The sequence below is a fragment of the Leucoraja erinacea genome, chromosome 1 (genome assembly GCF_028641065.1).
Source record: "Leucoraja erinacea ecotype New England chromosome 1, Leri_hhj_1, whole genome shotgun sequence".
In the NCBI taxonomy this organism is placed as follows: Eukaryota; Metazoa; Chordata; class Chondrichthyes; order Rajiformes; family Rajidae; genus Leucoraja; species Leucoraja erinaceus.
The window spans coordinates 142,800,994-142,816,981 of NC_073377.1; the positions used below are offsets into that span (position 1 = coordinate 142,800,994).

At 45.0% G+C, this 15,988-nt stretch overlaps 1 protein-coding gene across 2 annotated transcripts in view; it reads left to right on the forward strand.

Annotated features, from left to right (window-relative positions):
• Nucleotides 1-15,988, forward strand: part of klhl2 (kelch-like family member 2) — a 146,465-nt gene that overhangs the window by 19,515 nt on the left and 110,962 nt on the right. For both annotated transcript variants that reach the window (XM_055644986.1, XM_055644994.1), the window contains exons 2-3: nucleotides 5,854-5,979; nucleotides 13,111-13,217. In XM_055644986.1, the coding sequence (XP_055500961.1) occupies nucleotides 5,854-5,979; nucleotides 13,111-13,217 (233 nt within the window). The remainder of the gene's footprint in view (nucleotides 1-5,853; nucleotides 5,980-13,110; nucleotides 13,218-15,988) is intronic.

Genomic DNA, 15,988 nt, shown 5'->3' on the forward strand with positions numbered 1-15,988 from the left:
GGACTCCGGCTGCGGGAGGTGGCTGATCAGGGAGGTCCGGGCCGCTGAGGAGGAGGATGTTCACCGTCGGGGATCAGCGTCGGCGTTCCACCAGCCCGGCGTGAGGGCCTGAACATCGGGCCGCCCGGTGCGGCGACTGCGGGTGCTCGGAAGGCCCAGAACATGGATGAACATCTGGGAAGATCGGAGGGGAGGCTGGCTGGACTATGGTGCCTTCCTCACCTTGGTGCCACTGTGTTGTGTTGTGTCGTGGACTTTCTGTGTTTGTGCTTTTCTTTTATTTAATTCAATTCAATTTTATTTTTAATATGTTTTATTATTTATTATTTATTTATTTTTATGATACTGCCTGTAAGGAAAATTCATTTTGTTGTCTCTAATTGAGACAATGACAATAAATTTGAATACAATACGAATACAATACAATACAAATGCCGAGTTGTAATCAATGAATAACAGTCTGACATATGAGTTTTTGTTGTCCAAGTGGTCCAGAGCGAAGTGGAGAGCCAGCGAGATCAACTGACCATTGATCTGTTGTGGCGGTAAGCGAACTGCAGAGGGTCCAGGTTTTTGTCGAGGTAGGAGTTGATTTGCTCCATGATCAACCTCTCAAAGCACTTCATCACCACCTGCGTTAGTGCCACTGGCCGATAGTCATTGAGGCAAGTCACCTTCTCGGGCACCGGTATAATTGATGCCCTTTTAAAGCAGGTGGGAACCTTAGACCTCAGAAGTGAGAGGTTGAAAATGCCCGTAAAAACTCCAGCCAGTTGGTACGCACAGGTTTTTAGAACACGACCGGGTATACCATCAGGTCCAGGTGCTTTTCGAGGGTTCACCCCTCTGAAGGATTTCCTGACGTCGGACTCTGTGACTGTGACTGAAATACCATCACAGCGAATGAGGGCTCGAGAAGGCACATCGGTGTTCTCCCTATCAAAGCGTGCGTAAAACGCATTGAGCTCATCAGGGAGTGATGTTTTGCTGACATTTGAGCTGCCTCCTGGTTTCGCATTGTACGAGGTGATTGCATTGAAGCCCCGCCACAGCTGTCGAACATCTGTCTCATCCTCCAGTTTGGAGCAGAAGTCCCTTTTGGCCTTTTTGATCACCTTACTAAGGTTGTATCTGGACTACTTGGTCACATAGAGTTGTGCATCCACTTAATAATTGTGTGGTATTTACATTTTTGCTGATACCTTTCAGAGTCCTGGTTTCTGCTGGGCAGTTATGGCGATAAAGATGATCAATTTTATTATTTTCAGCTGAATCTAGAAATATGTAAAAAGGCAGTGGTTGGTCCTACATTTGAACTTTCTTTACACTGCCGTACATACACTTTTTGTCTGTAGTTGTCAAGAGTTGTTAAGGGGCTTTGCTAAGGTAACACCAAGCATTTATTTTAGATGTCTTGGTTTAATTTGGTTTTGAATTGCAAGGTATTGGGACAGGGTGTTTACACTGAACAGTAGGCCCAGGGGAGTATTGTAGAGCAGAGGGATCTAAAGGTACTAGCACACAGTACCCTGAAAGTGGCGTTGCGGGTAGGGTTGCCAACTTTCACACTCCCAAATAAGGAATAAAAGGTCAAAATAAGGGACAAATTCCCGACGGCAATTTGTTGACTGACTCGGCCGTGGCTGGGTGAATGATGAGTTGGCCTGGGTGCTGGACTGCACACAATGCCCAGCCGGCGGGCCAGCCAGCTGAGGAGTTTTGGCCCGGGCGCTGGACTTTGCTCACAACATCACACGCAAAGTCCGGCACCCCATCCAACTCATGAACCGATGATCGGGGCCAGGGGCGAGGCGCTGCTGATGCACTCCATGGGTTGCACTACAACGGGACGGGTTAGGTGGGGTTGGACGCGGCGCTCCGACCCGACAGTCCCCTCGACCTGAGTAGTAGCCGTCAAATAGGGACAAGGGTGGTCTCGTATGGGACAAACCAATTTAGCCCTATATACGGGATGTCCCGGCATAATTAAACGGGACATTTGGCAACAGAGGAATCTAAAATTACTAGCACACAGTATCCTGAAACGTGGTGTTGCAGGTATTTACGGTGGTGAAGAAGACTTTTGACATGTTGACCTCAATCAGTCATGGAATTAAGTATTGAAGTTTGGATGTGGTGTTGCGGTTGTACAAGGTGTGGGTGAGGCGACACTTGTAGTATTGTGTTCAGTTTTAGTCACCCAACTATTGGAAAGAAGGCATTACGTTGGAAAATGCACACAGCCAATTTGCAAAGATGTTACCATGGTCTCAAGGGCCCGAGGGTGAAGTTGGCAGGCTAGGACTTATTCGTTTGAAGGTAGGAGACTGAGGCATGATCTTACAGAGGTACATAAAATCATGGGGGTCAGAGATTGGGTGAATGCACAAATTATTTTTCCCAGGGTAAAGGAATCAAGGACAAGAGAGCATAGATTTAAGATGAGAGGGGAAAAGTCTAATAGGAACATGAGGGACCGCTTTTTAACACAGAAGATTGAGGGTGTGTGGAACCAGCTGCAACAGGTAGTACTGGTGGCGGGTCCAGTAACAGCATTTAAAAAACATTTAGATGGATTTGGAGGAATATGGGCCAAATGAGACTAGCTTAAATGGGGTATCCTAGTTGGCAAGGATAAGTTGGACCGAATGGCCTATTTCCATAGAGTATGGAATGGCTGCAGATGCTGGTTACCACTGTAGATAGAGACAAAATGCTGGAATAACTCAGAGGGTCAGGCAGCGTCTCTGGAGAAAAGGAATAGGTGACGTTTCGGATCAAGACCCTTCTTCAGTCTGAGAGACAGGAGAGAGGGAAACTAGAGGTATGAAAAGGTACAGAATGCATCGCAGCCAACACCGATGACTAAAGAAAGGTGGAGCCCACAATGGTCCATTGTTGGCTGTGGAAGAGGTGATAATGAAGGGATACAAACAGTGAAACTAGCAGGATGAGACGGGGACAGAGAGAGGGTTGCAAGGGTTACTTGAAATTAGAGAAATCATAATGGGCCTATTTTCAGCGACTGCATAATGGGCGCTGTTTTCAGCGACTGCCGGCACCCGTCATAGGTCATTGCAGGTCGCCGAAAAATTTCAACATGTTGAAAATCCAGCGGTGACCAGAAAGACGCTACGACTCTTTGGGCGACTGCGGATGCTACTAACGACCATAGAGGTGGCACCCTAGAGACTTGTCGTGGGGTGAATCCTGTATGGTCATGAATAATCGCCCAAAGAGTCGTACCTTGTTCTGGTTGCCGGATTTTCACATGTTGAAAGTTTTCGGCAACCTGCAACGACCTATAACAGGTGCCGGCAAGTCGCTGAAAAAGTTACGTAAGTGGGACAGGCCCTTAACTCGTACCACTGGGTTGTAAGCTGCCGAAGTGGAATATGAGGTGCTGTCCCTCCAATTTGCGAGTGGCATTACTCTTGACAGTGGAGGAGGCCCAGGTCAGTATGGGAAGGTGAGTTAAAAGGTTTGGCAACTGGGACATGTAGGCCAAGGTGGACTGAGCGAAGGTGTTCATTGAAACGATCACCCAGTCTGCACTGATATATAGGAGTCTCGCTGTTATATATGGGGTCCACACCTGGATAGGATATTTTGGAGTCCACAGTGGATACAGTAGATGTGGATACAGGAGGAGGTGCAAGTGAACGGCTGCCTTACCTCAAAGGACAGTCGGGTTCCTTGGATGGAGCCAAGGGAGGAGCTATAAGAACAAGGGTTGTATTTCCTGCGGTTGCAGGGAAAGGTACCTGGGGAGGGGGTGACTTGGGTGGGATGGGATGAGTCAACCTGGGAGGGAATGTTCTCTGTGGAAAGTGGTGGAGATGGGAAGATGTGACTAGTGGAGAGGTCCCGTTGGAGGTGGTGAAAATGTCAGAGGATTATGTGCTGTATGCAGCAGCTGAAGGGGTGAATGCTGAGGATGAGGGGGACTCTGTCCCTGTTGCGACTGGGAAAAAGGGGAGCAAGAGCAGAGCTACGGGATACCGAGGAGAGGTGTGAGGGCCCCATCTATGATGGAAGAGGAGAACATACATTCTCAAAAGAATGAGGACATCTCGGATGTCTGGTATGGAACACCTCATCTAGAGCACAGATGCAATGGAAATTGGAAATAGGTGACAGAGTCTATCACCACATTAATACATCAAGTCAAGTTTATTCGTCACATATTGGGATTTTATGTGATAAACCAACACAAAGTGGTGCATAATTGTGAAGCGGAAGGAAAATGATACATGGTTTTCAAATTTTTTAACAAATAAAAAACTGAAAAGTGTGGCGTGCAAAAGTATTCAGCCCCCTTTACTCTGATACCCCTAAATAAAATCCAGTGCAACTAATTGCCTTCAGAAGTCACCTAATTAGTAAATAGAGTCCACTTGTGTGTAATCTAATCTCAGTATAAATACAGCTGTTCTGTGAAGGCCTCAGAGGTTTGTTAGAAAAAATTAGTGAACAAACAGCATCATGAAGCCCAAGGAACACACCAGACAGGTCAGGGATAAAGTTGTGGTGAAGTTTAAAGCAGGGTTAGGTTATAAAAAAATATCCCAAGCTTTGAACATCTCACGGAGCACTGTTCAATCCATCATCCGAAAATGGAAAGAGTATGACACAACTGCAAACCTACCAAGACATGGCCGTCCACCTAAACTGACAGGCCGGGCAAGGAGAGCATTGATCAGAGAAGCAGCCAAGAGGCCCATGGTAACTCTGGAGGAGCTGCAGAGATCCACAGCTCAGGTGGGAGAATCTGTCCACAGGACAACTATCAGTCGTGCACTTCACAAATCGGGCCTTTATGGAAGAGTGGCAAGAGAAAGCCATTGTTGAAAAAAAGCCATAAGAAGTCCCGTTTGCAGTTTGCCACAAGCCATGTGGGGGACACAGCAAACATGTGGAGGAAGGTGCTCTGGTCAGATGAGACCAAAATTGAAGTTTTTGGCCTAAATGCAAAACGCTATGTGTGGCGGAAAACTAACACTGCACATCACCCTGAACACACCATCCCCACTGTGAAACATGGTGGTGGCAGCATCATGCTGTGGGGATGCTTTTCTTCAGCAGGGACAGGGAAGCTGGTCAGAGTTGATGGGAAGATGGATGGAGCCAAATACAGGGCAATCTTGGAAGAAAACCTGTTAGAGTCTGCAAAAGACTTGAGACTGGGGCGGAGGTTCACCTACCAGCAGGACAACAACCCTAAACATACAGCCACAGCTACAATGGAATGGTTTAGATCAAAGCATATTCATGTGTTAGAATGGCCCAGTGAAAGTCCAGACCTAAATCCAATTGAGAATCTCTGGCAAGACTTGAAAATTGCTGTTCACAGATGCTCTCCACCCAATCTGACTGAGCTTGAGCTATTTTGCAAAGAAGAATGGGCAAAGATTTCAGTCTCTAGATATGCGAAGCTGGTAGAGACATACCCCAAAAGACTTGCAGCTGTAATTGCAGTGAAAGGTGGTTCTACAAAGTATTGACTCAGGGGGGCTGAATACTTTTGCACGCCACAATTTTCAGTTTTTTATTTGTAAAAAAATTTGAAAACCATGTATCATTTTCCTTCCACTTCACAATTATGCACCACTTTGTGTTGGTCTATCACATAAAATCCCAATAAAATACATTTGCGTTTGTGGTTGTAACGTGACAAAATGTGGAAAAGTTCAAGGGGTATGAAAACTTTTGCAAGCCACTGTATATTAATCAATTTTAACCAGAGTGATTGTTGGCCAGTCTTATTAGGAGCTGAAGCTTACTGAATCGTTGTGTATTATCTGTGAACAGGTCTGCTCCCAACAGATAGTTAATCTTGCGTTTTGATTACAGGTGCACAAAATTATGCCAACATAAACGCCATGATCTGAAGGATGATGTTTCTGAGAAACAGTGTCCAGTTACTGTGAATCCTCGTCATATGAAAAAAGCTTTTAAAGTCATGAATGAACTGAGAAGGTATGAACTAATTCTTCTCCGTGGCAGCCTATCTCTGGATATCTATTGTGGTGCTGAAGGTTGAACTAAATTGTAATGACTGTAAAAACTATTTACAATCCTATCTTCAGGAAATCTGCTTCCAGGTTTAGTATTGAAGATAGACACAAAATGCTGGAGTAACTCAGCGGGCCAGGCTGCATCTCTGGAGAGAAGGAATAGGTGACGTTTCGGGTCAAGACCCTTCTTCAGACTATGGCAGCCTGTCTCTGAAGAAGGGTGTCGACCCAAAACGTCACCTATTCCTTTTCCCCAGAGTTGCTGTCTGACCCTCTGAATTATTCCAGCTTTTTGTGTCTTTCTTCGGTTTAAACCAGCACCTGCAGTTCCTTCCCACACATCCAGGTTTAGTATTGTCATGCAGTCATAGAGATGCCTATTTTTACTTGTTTGTTCCCACCTTATAATGACATCCACTCTGATCCAGTGGTGTTTTGTGGGGAATTAAGAGAATTAGCTCATTCTGTGCTGCATAGAAGTAACATTTGTAATCTGAACAATTGTCTTGCAAAGATTGTTGTTTATAAGGATTTAAAAATCTTACGTAGTTCTGGGGTGTTTGAGAAAGTGATTTACAGAGTGATTTAGGCCATTTGGAAAAATGGGCTGAAAGATGGCAGATGGACTTTAATGCTGATAAATGTGAGGTGCTACACCTTGGCAGGACAAATCAAAATAGCACGTACATGGTAAATGGTAGGGAATTGAAGAATACAGTTGAACAGAGGGATCTGGGTATAACCGTGCATAGTTCCTTGAAGGTGGAATCTCATATAGATAGGGTGGTAAAGAAAGCTTTTGGTATGTTAGTCTTTATAAATCAGAGCATTGAGTATAGAAGCTGGGATGTAATGTTAAAATTGTACAAGGCATTGGTGAGACCAAATCTGGAGTATGGTGTACAATTTTGGCCGCCCAATTATAGGAAGGATGTCAACAAAATAAAGAGAGTACAGAGGAGATTTACTAGAATGTTCCCTGGGTTTCAACAACTAAGTTACAGAGATAGGTTGAATAAGTTAGGTCTTTATTCTCTGGAGCGCAGAAGGTTAAGGGGGGACTTGATAGAGGTCTTTAAAATGATGAGAGGGATAGACAGAGTTGATGTGGACAAGCTTTTCCCTTTGAGAATAGGGAAGATTCAAACGAGAGGACATGACTTCAGAAGTTTAGGGGTAATATGAGGGGGAACTTCTTTACTCAGAGAGTGGTAGCGGTGTGGAATGAGCTTCCAGTGGAAGTGGTGGAAGCAGGTTCATTGGTATCATTTAAAAATAAATTGGATAGGCATATGGATGAGAAGGGAATGGAGGGTTATGGAATGAGTGCAGGCAGGTGGGACTAAGGGAAAAAAAGTTGTTCGGCACGGACTTGTAGGGCCGAGATGCCCTATTTCCGTGCTGTAATTGTTATATTATTTATATTATATTAACTGCAGATGCTGGAAAGTCTATGGAGAGAAGGAATAGGTGACGTTTCGGGTCTAGACCCTTCTTCAGACTGATTGCTGGCGGAAGGGGGGTGGAAAGAAAGGAAGAGGCTGAGGCAGTAGGCTTAGTGGGAGAGCTGGGAAGGGGGAAAAACAGGAATATCTAAAATTAGAGGTCCATTATAAAATTAGATGTGGTGGTGGTTTTCATAGATCATTATCCCTCGATCTCTAACATGTAAAAGAACGTTTACAGCAACAAAATTAACCAGTTTGCTTCTAACAAACGATTTCCTACCTTCTTCATATTACCGTATCTCTATATTCCTGTTTCTTACCCCTTTGATCTTGCCTAAACTGTTTGAATGCAAACATTCTGCTGAGTTTCATGATATCACGACTCAATGGGAATACAAGCTTCTTTGCCATTTACTGTTGGATTTATGTTGTGGTGATCTAATATAATATACTATTGAGTGTATTCATAGATGATTGTGTTGATATAAAGTTGAGGTGCTAGGTGAGAACAAAAAGCTGATGTGATTTGGGTGGAGGAGGGATGGAGAGAGAGGGAATGCAAGGGTTACTTGAAGTTAGAAATCAATGGGTTGTCAGCTGCCCAAGCGAAATATGAGATGCTGTTTCTCCAATTTGCATTTAGCCTCACTCTGACAATGGAGGAGGCCCAGGACAGAAAAGGTCAGTGTAGGAATAGGAAGGATTTTCGTTCTCACCCAGCAAATGGCTGACAATGGCCCGTTCCCTTTATCATCGTTACATTTTTGCACATCTTTCATCCATTTGTTCTATATTTCTCTACATTAACGTCAATATCTCTTGTTTCCCTTTCCCGTGACTTTCGATCCGAATAAGGGTCTCGACTCGAAAAGTCTTCCATTCCTTCTCTGCAGATGCAATTTGTGTCTATCTTGATTGTGTTGATATATGATAAAAACCTAAACCTCACGACAGCTAAACCTAATATTGGCACCTAATTCTGGCCTCGACAATGCGAAATTCTCTTCATGACGCTTGCAGTAGTTAAATCGTTTTAGTAATCTCCAAAAGATCTCTATTAGCTGAACCCTCATAGTATCATTTTTGAGTCAATAAATCAGATCTGTATCATGCTGGGTGTTAAACCTCGGGTTCGGTATCATTCTCATGAGTACTGCATCATTTTAAACAATCTACAGATTTGCAATTACTTTTTGCCGCTTATGTGTGGGAGAGGAGGCCGGATGGAATAGACGATCGACTCTTCTGAGCTGCAGATTGTGGTGACTTTTCACTGGCTATTCTCAGCCTTTGCAGTTCTTGTTCCTGTGCTGCATATTGATAAATAAACTGCAACTGTACCTCCATAGAGGCTACCACCTGCACATGATAAAGGAACTATCTCTGTGACAATAATGAAATTCAAATCCAAGATTAACTGGGTCTTGAGTGGGAGAAATTAAATTAAAAAAAAACGAAATCTTGGGTGACTCATTGACAAAATATGCTTTCCTGGCTGATGCTCTAAATGCTCAGATTCCTTCTATTTCTGCCCCACAACCCAACTCCTTGGGGGAAAAAAATTGAATTTTTATTGTAACAAAATGTATTCTTAATGTGTTGAGTATAGAAGTTGGGAGGTCATGTTGCAATTGTATAAGACGTTGGTGAGACCGCATTTAGAGTATTATGTTCAGCTCTGGGCACCAGGAAAGATGTTGTCAAGCTGGAAAGGGTATGGAGAATATTTACGAGGATGTTACCAGTACTGGAGGGTCTGAACTGTGGGAAGAGGTTGTGTAGGCTGGGTCTCTTTTTCCTGGAGTGCAGGAGGATGAGAGGTGATCTTATAGAGGTGTATAAAATCATGAGAGGAATAGATTGGGTAGATGCACAGTCTCTTGCCGAGAGTAGGTGAATTGAGGACCAGAGGATGTAGGTTTAAGGTGATGGGGAAAAGATTCAATAGGAATCTGAGGGGTAACTTTTTCACACAAAGGGTGGTGGGTGTATGGAACAAGCTGCCAGAGGAAGTACTGTTGTTGAGGCTGGGATTATCCCAGCGTTTAAGTAACAGTTAGACAGGTACATGGATAGAGGACAAGTTTGGAGGGATGTGGACCAAACGCAGGCAGGTGGGACTAGTGTAGCTAGGACCTGTTGGCCGGAGTGGGCAAGTTGGACCGAAGGGCCTGTTTCCACACTGTATCGCTCTCAATCTTTCACACAAGTCAAAAGAATCCCCCGTTTCTTAATAGAACCGTTGACGATATCTCAAATTTGTGGTACAGGTGCACAACCTTTTATCCGACGATCCAAATAACGAAAACCTCCGAATAGCGACATTTTTTCAGTCCTTGAATAAAGGTCCTTGAAAACGTTCACCGAGGGCGGCCCGCAGAGGTGACAGCAGAACCTCCGGTCGGTCCTCGAAGAAAGGGGAACTAAATCCCCATTCATAAAAGAGAAGGTGAGGGTATATTGCGCGGGAGGGTTAATAATTGACAATATGCTGCTGCCTGCCCGCTGCGTTATAAAGTTCCCACGGTAGACTCACGATACACAGTGTATCGTGAGTCTTGCGTGGGAACTTTTTTAACTCAGCGGGCAGGCAGCAGTAGATTGTCGCTCCCTTCAGTTTCACCCCACCTACACCCCTCTGCTTCCCGGCCATGTGTGTGACCCCTTCCCTCCCCTCTCCAGCTCCCCGCGCATTGCACCGGCGCGGCGGCTTTGCACTGTCTTCACGCCGGAGCCAGCGCCAGTCACCGGAGACGTCAGGACCAACGGGACACCGACCCCCAGGCCCACTGCAAGCACAGAGAACCCAGAGACCCACAGCCAGCAGCAGCCCAGCCCCGTTCCAATTCCAGAGGAACACGCTCTCCGCTGTCCCCGTAGGGGCAGAAGGTGATGGCTCGGGCTGTGACGTCTCCGGCCACCCCCCTGTACAGGAGCTGAGACTGGGAACTGTGGGGTTGTTTGCAGTTGCAGAGGGAGGGGGCAAGGGCGGTAAAGTTCCCAGTCTCGGCTCCATTCCAGGGGGGTGACTGGAGACGTCAGGACCAACGGGACACCGACTGCAAGCACGGAGATCCCAGAGACTCACAGCCAGCAGCAACTCTAGCCCAGCCCCGCTCCAACTCCAGAGGAACCCGGGTTGCGGATGAGGGGGCGCAGCTCGGGCTGTGGGCGAACTGCAAATGTATTCTTAATGTTTGAGTATAAAAGTGGGAGGCTGTGGGCGAACTGCCACTTGTCGCTGTAACGGCCCATCGGGGAGCGGGTTCCTGGTGGTCCTGACGTCTCCGGCCATCCCCCTGGACAGGAGCTGAGAGACGTCAGGACCACCAGAAGCCGCTCCCCGATGCGCCGCTACAGCGACAAGTGGCAGTTCGCCCACAGCCCGAGCTGCGCCCCCTCATCAGGACACCGAACCCCAGGCCCACTGCAAGCACGGAGATCCCAGAGACTCACAGCCAGCAACAACTCTAGCCCAGCCCTGCTCCATCTCCAGAGGAACCCGGGTTGCGGATGAGGGGGCGCAGCTCGGGCTGTGGGCGAACTGCCACTTGTCGCCATAGCGACCCATCGGGGAGCGGATTCCTCTGAAGTTGGAGGGACAAGGAGACACAGCGGCTTTTGAGAATGGTGGGCAATCACTTCCAAAGTTCTGCCCACACAGTCAGTACACCACTCCTACACTTGTCTCCCGCACTAAGATCATCTCGCAGAGAATGATCCCAGCCTAACCTCCCTATTCTCTCCTATTCTGCAAGAAAAAACTACATTGAAGACTCAAACTCGCGATCGAGTAACTGCTGGGATCGAGGCGCAAACTCGCGACCTTGCGGATACGAGCCGAGCACTCTACCACTGAGCCAGCCGTTAAAATCTACGCTAAAAATCTTCCATTCCGAAAGCCGAAAAATTCTGAATTACGAAAAGTGTCTGGTCCCAAGGCTTTCGGATAAAAGGTTGTGCACCTGTATTAAACTGAATGTCATGTGGATGTCCCCTTAATATTCTATATCTAATTGAACAGAAGTATGTATCTGTGGTTATAGCAGTGAGGATTCTATTTGATTTGAATTCTAGTTTTTAAAAATATGTCCCAAAAAGCAAGTATTACCCATGTGTGGATTGAGAACTGCTTTGCCAAATCAGAAAATGCTAGATACACTCAGCAGGTCAGGCAGCATTCGAGAAGAGACTAATTGAATTGATGAAAGATGCCACAAAAAGCTGGAGTAACTCAGCGGGTCAGGCAGCATCTCTGGAGAAAAGGAATAGGAGACGTTTCGGGCCGAGACCCTTCTTCAGACTGAGAGTCAGCGGAAAGAGAAGCGAGGGATATAGAAAGGGAATAGAACAAATAAATGAAAGATAATGCAAAAAGCAACAATGATCACCTTTGCTCAGTCCGTCTGGGCCTACGTGATCTCCCGGTTGCCATACACTTTAACTCCATTTCCCATTCCCACACTGACCTTTCTGTCGTGGGCCTGCTCCGTTGTCAGAGTGAGGCCAAATAAAAATTGTAGAAACACCATCTCATATTTCACTTGGACGGCTTACAACCCAGCGGTATGAATATTGATTCCTCTAAGTTCAAGTAACATTTGCATCCCCTTTCTTAGTCCCTCCCCCATCCTGGTCGCTGTACTAGTTTCACTGACGTCCTGTTGAATTTCACTGTCTGTATAACACGTTATCACCTAGCCCACAGTCAACAATGGACCGTTGTGGGCTCCACCTTTCCTTGGTCATTGTTGCTTGTTGCATATCTTTCATTAATTTATTCTATTTGCCTTTTATATCTCTCGTTTCCCTTTCCCTCAGTCTGAAGAGGGTCTCGACCAGAATCGTCACCTATTTCTTTTCTCCAAAGATGCTGCCTGATGTGCTGAGTTACTCCAGCCTTTTGTGTCTATCTTCGTAAACCAGCATCTACAGTTCTTTCCTACACAATAGAATTGATGTTTTTTGGGCACTTTGTAAAATACTAACAAGATAGTAGTTATTAATCCATGTTTTTTACATGCAGAGAATGCAAATAAACGAACATGAGCTCCATGTAGTCTTGTTTTAGTTTAGAGATACAGCGTGAAAACAGGCCCTTCGGCCCACCGAGTCTGTGCCGACCAGTGATCCCTGCACATTAACACAAGCTTACACACACTTGGGACAATTTATACTTATACCAAGTATACAACCCCAAGCCAATTAACCTACAAATTTGTATGTCTTTGGAGTGTGGGAGGAAACCGAAGATCTGAAAAAAACCCACGCAGTCACGGGGAAACATATGAACTCTGTGCAGACAGCACCCATAGTCAGGATCGAACCCGGGTCACTGGCTCTGCAAGCGTAGTACAGCAGCAACTCTTCCGCTGTGTCACTGTGCCACCGTGTTCTACTGTACCTCTTGAAAATAAGTGGGACAGAAATCAATCACATTGTCCCCTGTTATGTTTTTGGCATAACATTCTCTTGCAATCACCAACTTCTGCAGACCAACCTCTGAAACCTTACGACCATGAGTTTTTCCATACTTGCTGGTGGGGCTAATCCAAGAAGCTGCAGCTGCTGGGTGGTATTGATTATGGCATTGGGTTTAATGTTGAGCATTTTCTTCAAATAATCTGCGTTCTGCTCTCTTCCAGTCAGAGTCTTTTGTGTGATGTAACACTTGTAGCTGAAGACACCGAGATCCCAGCGCACAAAGTGGTTCTGGCAGCCTGCAGTCCATACTTTCACGCCATGTTTACAGGTATTTAGCACCAGTTGTTTTGTGTGTGATTGATACGGATTTGGGAATTCGGTCCTCTTGCACATAATTTCACACAATTGTTCCTTTGGCTTTTTTTCTCTCTTCTAGTGAAATGTTTTGAATGATGATGTGGACTTTAGATGTTTCCCCATTCGTATAAAATATTTGAAGGCAAAACTGCTCTGCTGCATCTTCTTGGCCATTGCTTCAGAAGTAATAAGGACCAATATTTGATATTGTCTGAGATGCCCTCCATAATAATTCAACTCGTGTATGCATTTTGTCTTCTCCATTTCCCCAGTCCAGGGTGTGAATCATTAACTAATAATATTAGCCAACTCAAACATGTGATTTAATCGCTATGCAGAACAGTGGCACAGTGGCTTAGCGGTAGAGTTGCTGCCTTCCAGCGCTTTCAGCACCAGAGACCTGGGTTTGATCCCGACTGCGGGTGCTGTCCGTACGGAGTTTGTATGTTCTCCCCGTGACCACATGGGTTTTCCTGTTTGTAGGTTAATCGCTTTTTCAGGTTTGTAGGTTAATTGGTTTTCTATAAATATAAAGTGTCCCTGGTGTGTATAGGGTAGTGTGAATGTGCGGAATCACTGGTCGGCACGGCCTTGGCGGGCCTATGGGCCTATTTCCGTGCCATATCTCTAAACTAAAGTAAACAAAATATTCATGAGTAACGAGTGATGGTAAAGTAATTAAAGTGAATTTGGATGTTTGGTTTTATGATCATATGCTGAGAGGTCCTTTCTGAATTACAGAAGTAATGTTTATCTTCATTGTGGGTATGGGCTTCAGACATTTTGAGCAGTGTTCTTCAGTTCTCAAAGACAAGGTCAGGCCAGTTGCCTGAAGGGTTGACTGAATTGGTATCAATGTAGCTTCAAACTTATTCTGGAAGCTAAGTCTGCGTTTAGAGAATCTATCATGAATAATGACAAAAATATATATACTCCTGTGTGCCCTGGTTGTATCCTTGGGCTGTATTTCATCTGGGAAATGGGAAAATAATTGTGCTCACTCTTTGCTATCTTGGAGGCATTTATGTGTTCACTATTTTGCAGTAAATCTGGAGATGGGATCTTGTGCCAAAGCACACACAGTACGAGTGAAGCTACATTGGAAAAAGAAGCCCAGAGTTGGAGCCCTGATTTCTTATATGAATGTAATACTCCATGTACAACATAGAAACATAGAAAATAGGTGCAGGAGTAGGCCATTCGGCCCTTCGAGCCTGTACTGCCGTTCAATATGATCATGGCTGATCATCCAACTCAGTATCCTTTACCTGCCTTCTCTCCATGCCCCCTGATCCCTTTAGCCACAAGGGCCACATCTAACTCCCTCTTAAATATAGCCAATGAACTGGCCTCAACTACCTTCTGTGGCAGAGAGTTCCAGAGATTCACCACTCTCTGTGTGAAAAATGTTTTTCTCATCTCGGTCCTAAAGGATTACCCCTTCATCCTTAAACTGTGACCCCTTGTCCTGAACTTCCCCAACATCCCCAATCTTCCTGCATCTAGCCTGTCCAACCCCTTAAGAATTTTGTAAGTTACAACACAGAGGTACAGTTACTTGCTGACTAGCGGCGAAAAAACAGAAAGGTGAGCTGCAACAGGGTGACCCTTGTATATTTGATGACTTTCTATAAGGTTTTGTGAAAAGACTCAGATGAAAACATGAAGAAAATGTTATGTGATAGGAGTAGAATTAGGCCATTTGGCCATCAAGCCTACTCCGCCATTCAGTCATGGCTAAACCATCTCTCCCTCCTGCCTTCTCCCGCATAACCTATGACACCTGTACTTATCAAAAATCTCTGCCTTAAAAATATCCGCTGACTTGGCCTCTACAGCCTTCTGTGGCAAAGAATTCCACAGATTCACCACCCGCTGACTAAATAAGGTCTTATCAGTATTTTGACTTAGAATGATTAAGTTTAGGATTATGCGTGTGTGGCATAATTGTTCTTCGCTGAATAATTGCAGTTGAATATATCCAATTTATTTTATGGAAATTTTTTTTTATTTAGGGATTTGGATACTGAAGCCCATTAAATAGCTGTAGTGGCATTAATTTGGTCACAATGTTGTTGATTCCCAATTTAATAACTATATTCCCATTTGGCTAACTTTACATTATTCAGCACTCACTGCAGCAGTTTTGTTTTCTCAACTGTTACTGTACAACTCAATGTCCACTTGTTAGTTTAGTACTGTCTGTAGTGGCAGATTTTCATATCTTTCAGGTAATTAGCACCCTAGCAGCTATTTGGATGAGAATGGGGTGGCTTCTAAATGCATGCAAGCTCACTCACAGGGACCTTCAGAGCTTCTTCTCAGATATGGCTTCAAAACACAGTCTTTTGATCATTAAATGCTTTATTGTTGATAGAAAACAGTGAGATACATCCAAATTTCTTCCGACTCGTTACTACAATCTTCTTCGAACTCCAGCTTATTACTTTAGACATTAGTAAACTCCTCGTGACTCCGTAATACTGGCAAGATCTGCCTGATCCCTTCCCTATCGTCTCTCTAAATCTAAAAGCTAAACTTCTGCGCAAGCATCTAAGCTCCAAACACGCCCAAAAACGCGTCATAAATCCCACCCACAATATAACGGGCAGTCTAAAATTTAAAGGCACATGCCATTATCAATGACATGCAAAACAGGCCAAATGGCCACTACACTGTCAATTGTGATGAAGAATCTAGCTATGGAGTTGAATCATCCAGGTGTTGGATGCAGAAAGTCAT